Source organism: Sciurus carolinensis, chromosome 11 (genome assembly GCF_902686445.1).
Source record: "Sciurus carolinensis chromosome 11, mSciCar1.2, whole genome shotgun sequence".
Lineage (NCBI taxonomy): Eukaryota > Metazoa > Chordata > Mammalia > Rodentia > Sciuridae > Sciurus > Sciurus carolinensis.
The window spans coordinates 21,387,168-21,394,131 of NC_062223.1; the positions used below are offsets into that span (position 1 = coordinate 21,387,168).

Consider the following 6,964-nt stretch of genomic DNA (forward strand, 5'->3'; position numbering starts at 1 on the left):
GCTGCTCAGATATCTGTTGTCTCTAAGGAGTCATCAAAGACGGCAAGCTTTAGTGGTACAGCAAGCCCTTATGGCCATGGACCAAGGCTCTGATCCTCAGATTTGGCTCTCCCAATTACAGGACTGGTAGTCAATGATGGGTAAGCACAGGGTGGACTTTATACCAACCTAAGACAGGGATCAAAGCATGCCAACAGCTCTTTGACTCCCAATGACGGGTAAGGATTAAGTCTGACTCTGGCACCTAAGACAGACACAGTTGCTGTCCTTTTCATTTTATAACAAAAAGGGGGAGCCTGTTGAGGGCCGTCTTGGACAAGATGGTGCCTGGCAGTGAGCCAAAGGGCACTGGATACCAAAATAAGGAAGTACCCAAAAAGGTTGCTTGCCTACTAGTTCCTTGGAGACTTATGACGTGTTGACGCCAGGCTCTAGGATTGGCTATCTAATATGTCATGCGTGGACAGCTCGTGATTCATATAGTGCTATGCTGACATTCCTCTGCATGCTCTCCTGTGTGAGAGAAAGCTTTGCTATAATTGGCTGATAAGCTAGGAGCCTGGGGGAGGACAGAGGGAGAGGGTAGAAGAAGGGAGAGAGTGGGAGAACAAAGGAGGCAGGAAAACAGGGAGGACGCAATAAATCTGGTCAACTAAAGATTGGTGGCATCTCCTTTCTTTGCGCCGGTTCCGCTGGACGGAACAAAGACAGTCTTTTCAAGAAAAAGTCCTTGGAGAAGAGAATATCTGCATTCGGAAGAATAAAACTCCACCTCTATCTCTCATTAGTTACTAAAATCAACTTGAAATGAATTAAATACTTAAAAGGAAGATCTGAAAACAAGAAACTACCAGAAGTTTATATAGTTTAGTACATTGAAATTAGGAAGGATTTCATAAGGAGACCTCAAAAAGCACAAAAGAAAATTTTAAGTAGACTAATAGAATTAAATTATAAAACTTCCAGGCAGTAAAAGAAATGATCATAGCAGTTAAGGCACAACCTACAGAATGGGAGAAAATATTTATAGCTTTTGTATCTGACAAGGGGTGAATGTTCAGACTATATAAACAATGTCAAAAAAATCAATAGCTAAGTACTCATATAACCCAGTTTAAAAATACACAAAGGTCAAAAAAGTTCTGAAAAGAAACCATACAAATGGCAAAGAGAAAAATGAAAATGTTCAACACCACTAAACACCTGAAAAATTTAAATCAAAACAACAATGAAATATCATCTCAAAAGTAATAGTGATTATTACCCAAAACAACAACAATAAATAAACAAACAAAACTCCCCAGAAATAGAAAACATGATATGTCCAGCTGAACATATGGATAGAAAAGAAGACCTTTGCACTGTTAGTGGGAATTTAAGTCAGATTGTGATTTATGTTAAACTATATGGAAGATTGTGGAAAAATGAAAAATAGATCTGCAATGTTATTTAGTCATCCCTCTGCTGAGTACATATGCAAAGGAAAATGGAATCATCATGTTGAAGAGACATCTACACTTCAGTGTTCTTTCCACCACTGTTCAGAATAGCTTAAGCTCAACCTAATTGCTCACCAACTGATGCAGGTATAGAGAAAATTGGTGCACAGACACAATGATGTATTATCTACTTCCCGAATGGAATCGAATCCTATCACTTGGGATGACATGGATGGAACAGGAGATAAATTGTGCTGTTGTATGTAACCAGATACAAAATGGCAAGTAAGTCATTTTCTCACTTAAATGTGGCCCACAAACAAGTTAACCTCAAAAAGTTGAGAGAAGAATGCTGTTTAGCAAAGGGCAGGATAGTAGGGTGAGGGAAGGATGAGGACATGTTGCTTGATGTGTCAATACAGAGAAGACAGGTATAATAGATTCTGTAGTGATATTGCATAGTGGGTAATTGTCAAAAGCAATAATAAATCAAAAACTATAAATATTTTGTATGTTTCACTTAAAAGAAATAAGTGAGGAGATAAATATTTTTACCTGATTTCAGCATTACATAATGAATACATAAAATATTAAATGGTAGCCCATAAATATGTATAATTTGATTTTTATGTATCAAAATAATTTGATTTGTATGTATCAGATCAGTAAGAATTAATTAACGTAACAAAAAGAAGTTCTTAAAATAAAGTGCTACCATGAAAAATAAATCTTGAGCAACTAAACTCAATTGGCTACTAGAAACAAAGCCACACATGTTATGTCCACTGATCCCCAACAATGGTGTGAAGACTACGGGATGAGGAAAGGATGGTATCATAAACAAATGGTTTTGGTATAAATAAATATACACATGCAAGAGAATGTAATCAGACTCTCAAACTACACCATGTTGGTATATCAGCTTAATATGGATTGAAGATTTAAACAATAGTCCTAAAGGAATAATTCATAAAGAAAAAGGTTGCAGGGTTATGGGGTTGACCATGAGATTTTGGTGACCACACCAAATCCAAGCAGCAAAATCAAAATTAGATAAATGATACTATATGCAACTATAAAGCTTCTGCCAGGGAAAGAAGCCATCAGCAGGCGAAAAGACAAGTGACAAAAAGCGATGAAATATTTGCAAATCACAATCTAATATGAAATGAGTATGAACAACACAAGGATTTCCTAAAGCCCAAATAACAAGATCTTATTCCTAAATAATCACAGGAATTGAGAATGCTTTAGGCAAAGAAGAAAATGACAAAAAGATGTGTGAAAAAGATGTTCAACATCACTTATAATTAGGGAAATGTAAATCCGAAATGTTTAAATCACAGGACAGAGAACACCATTCACTCAATAAATGGCATCAGGTCAGGCCTCAGTCAGAGTGATTTATTGTTTTTGTTATGAAGCAAATAATTTGAATGCTCTGTGGAAACAGAAGATAATTTGAGCATATTCCCTTTGGGACATCTGCTGTGGGCTTCCTTAACAGTTCCTTTGGTGGATATAAATGTTTAAATTTGCCACATTCACGTTGCATCCCAATGTATATTTGCTGATCCTTCAGTAAGAGGAAATTTCAGAAATTTTGAAGGGTGTTTTGGGCACTTGAACCTAGAATTTCAAGAGCAAGTCTATTATTTGGTACTAGACATTTTAGTAATAGCAGTAGTACTAAACACTTTAGTTCTTGCCTATTGCATGTGTGGATCACTTATACTCGTTAATATCTGATTTAGTAAGTATTCTGCCTAGAAATTTAAACCCAAATTTCAAGGAAAAGAAGAAAAATAGAAAATATTGAATTTACATTTACTGCACCAATGAGTGTGCTTCTTAATGCATGTGTGCTTTCCTGCTGATGATGGATGAAGATCATTCAAGGTAAGGACAATCAAGACTCTGGACACAGGGTAAGAAGGCACTTGATATTAACTTCAAATTCTTTGGCATCTTCTATTTTGATAAATTGGGTAGGGCACAAATTTGGCAATAATTCATGCATGTAATTTAGTAGTCGCTACAGATTGCTACTTATTTCATACCATTTACTAGTTTAAAAAACTGACTTAAAAAATCCTAAAATATCAAACTGAGACTTATTTTAATTTCCTGGGTCAGGGTGTTGCCTGGGGCCAAGTCCAGTGGCACAATGAAGTCAATATATTAAGGAAGTCAGGAAAACAGTGTCCATAAATGCATCCACTCTGGAGGGAGATCTGGCACTAAATCTGCTCTCTAGCAATTATTATGTGGGAAACTCACAAAAGGTGAAATAGCAGAAAATACAAAGTAACATTTCTGCACCAACAGTTCAATAAGTGGGTTTTGTCATTTCCCTCCTCCTTTGCAGATTCAATGTTTGCTCATGAAAGCCAAGCTAATCCATGCTATCTACCTTCAATTGGGATTAGATTTGTAGAAGTAGATCAAGATTAAATTTATAACTTTCTCTTATATTATCTTCAAGAATCATAGATATTTTCTCTCTCTAATTGATTGCATGAATATATACTAATATTGATTCACTTTAAATGATTATAGTATTCCTTTTTCATTTAGGATAAATGTCTGTCTAGGAAGAATTTTCTTGAAATATAATTTATCGTAGCAAAAGTAAGCCCCTTTTAATGTAGAAAAATGAATTATGGTAATTTTCAAGTAGTTTTTTTTTTTTTTAAAATCACTCAATTCAAAAAGCTTTTTATTCTCTAAAGAATAATACAGGAGCCAGGTGCGGTGGGGTACACTTGTAATCTCAGTCACTCAGGAGACTGAAGCAGGAGGATCTCAACTTCAAAATGAGCCTCAAGAGATTAGTGAGGACATAGCAATTTAAAAAAAAAAAAATTCTGTCTCCAAATAAAAAGATGAAAAGGACTGGGACTGTGACTCAGTGGTTAAGCACCACAGTGTTCAATCCCTGCTACAAAAAAAAAAAGAAAGAAAAAAAAAAAGAATTCAGGAACATAAAGCATTAGCATGGAAAAAGTATAAAAATCCTAAGTGTGATTTAATGCATTTAACCACAGAGAATAATCTTTAAAGACAACCTAATGCAGCACTTCCTCTAAAGTTATTCATCCCTGCAATCCTGAAAAAAATATTGGTGCTCTGATACTAATAGATGAGTATTTTATATGAAATCATTTTATTCAATAGTTGAAAGATGTAGAATTCTGATTTTGTTCCAAAGTTTTGCCCCAATATAATATCTCCAGTAAGTAGATATCAAATACATGTTTTTTAGCTCCTCAGATTTCCCCTAATGTGCTTTAATTAAAAAAAAAAAAGGAAAAGAAAAAGAAAAGTAAAAGTCTAACGGAACTCAGTAGTACATTAACCTGTTGACAGGATTACTTTTAAAAAATGACATGATATCTGTCCTGTGAGAACACCAATAACTTTCCCATGATTCTGCAGTATTCCGCATGAAAAATCCATTGAAACTGTCTTCCGATCTCCTGTATAGAATTTATACAATGTATGTGCAAAGCCTTCTTATTTAGAAGAGACAGACTAGGTTGAGCCAAGGGACTCAGAGGCCTGGCTTCTAGGATCTGCCAGGAAGTATGTGGCACAGTGTGGGAGTGGTTCTCTGTCTCCTTCTGGAATTTTCCCCATAAGAGGATGGCTCCCCTAATTCCACCCTATCCTGTCCATCACAGAAGAAGCTCTTCCCAGTCCTGGCACCCTTTACCTGTATGTTATAAATAAAGGAGAGCTGGGCGACTTGGTTGTGGTAAAGAGGCTAGAGTTGGTATGGCCAGACCCATCACATCCCCTCTCATAAAAAGAGTATGGGCTCTTGTGTGTTTATTGACTAGATAAATATTGGGGTTAATAGAAAAACTGCCAACAGCCTCCTCCAGCAGTCAACCCTTTCCTTCTCCAGGTGGGATATGGTAGAGAGGACCCAGAAAAATCTCAACAACATACATATGTACATTATTGGGCATGGATCCTGTTCCTTACAGTCATGGTGCTGTTCATTCTTTCCTAGTAATCTCAGTTGTGATTTTATGGTCATCTTCAAGTGTGCTCCATGGGATTTCAACATGAAGAATGTCACTGAAGTAACTGTATTTGTGCTGAAGGGCTTCACTGACAATCCTGAACTGCAGATCTTCTTCTTCCTCCTGTTTCTAGCACTTTACCTGTTTACTCTCATGGGAAATTTAGGACTGATTGTCTTAGTCATTGTGGATTCCCGGCTGCACAACCCAATGTACTATTTTCTGGGTGTATTGTCTTCAATAGACACCTGCTATTCCTCTGCTATCACTCCAAATATGTTGGTGGACTTTCTGTCAAGGGAGAAAGCCATTTCATTTGGTGCATGTGCAGCCCAGATGTTCCTTGCTGTAACCTGTGGAACTACAGAGTGCTTTCTCTTGGCAGCCATGGCTTATGATCGCTATGTGGCCATCTACAACCCACTTCTCTATTCAGTGAGCATGTCACCCAGGGTCTATGTGCCACTCATGGTGGCTTCCTGTGTTGGTGGGATTGTGCATGCTATAACACACACGACTGCCACTTTCAGCCTGTCCTTCTGTGGATCCAATGTAATCAAACACATCTGTGACATCCCTCCTCTCCTTGCCATTTCTTGTTCTGACACCCACCCCAACCAGCTTCTGCTCTTCTACTTTGCTGGCTCTATTCAGATTTGCACTATCCTAATCATCCTAATCTCCTATGGTTCCATTCTGTTGGCAATTCTGAGAATCCGGTCTGCTGAAGGGAAGAGGAAAGTCTTTTCTACCTGTGGCTCTCACCTAACTGCAGTGTCCATTTTTTATGGCACTGCTGTATTCGTGTATGTGAGACCAGCATCCAATTATGCTTTGGAGCATGACATGACAGTGTCGATATTTTGCACCACTTTTATTTCCATGCTGAATCCTCTCATCTACAGTTTGAGGAACAAAGATATAAAAGCAGCAATGCAGAAAGTGTTTGGGAATTATCAGCCTATCAATAAAGGCTGTTTTTCACAGTAGGCTTTCACTGAATAAATTAAGAGAGATACATTTGACAGGATCATAAGGGTTCCTCAAAATTTCCTGGTATTGATAGTTCTCTGATTTGTGGCCATTTGGTATACCAGTCATGGTCATTCTTTCTTGTGTTGTTGTAAATGTGGAATCATCCATTTGCTTTTTGCTATGATCATACTTAAACATGTATACACATATGTATGTACATCATGTACTAAGTGAAATATACAAAACTCCAATACGCACTTGTATTTATTGATGTAATTTTTAAGATTCTGTATATTTTTTCTGCCTAAATCATAATGTATGGACTATATTCCTTGTAGTTGTGAATAATTACATTATGTCAACCAACTTGATCAAGTACTATATTAAACCATGGGAAAAAAGTCACCATTTCCATGAGCCCAGGATGTTTTCCATAGAATCATAGGTACTTGGATGCGGTTCAAAGCAATCTGCTCTATTCTTATCTCTATGCAATACCCATAATTCAATCTATGGTTT

General features: G+C 37.0%; 1 protein-coding gene across 1 annotated transcript; it reads left to right on the forward strand.

Annotated features, from left to right (window-relative positions):
• Positions 1-5,429: 5,429 nt before the first annotated feature.
• Positions 5,430-6,460, forward strand: LOC124959159 (olfactory receptor 1086-like). The gene has a single exon (XM_047517779.1). The coding sequence runs from the start codon at positions 5,477-5,479 to the stop codon at positions 6,458-6,460; it is 984 nt and encodes a 327-aa protein (XP_047373735.1). The 5' UTR covers positions 5,430-5,476.
• Positions 6,461-6,964: the final 504 nt, after the last annotated feature.

Bases quoted from the DNA above. Each gene is read 5' to 3' on its own strand.
- LOC124959159 (XM_047517779.1), top strand. From the start codon at position 5,477: ATGGTCATCTTCAAGTGTGCTCCATGGGATTTCAACATGAAGAATGTC.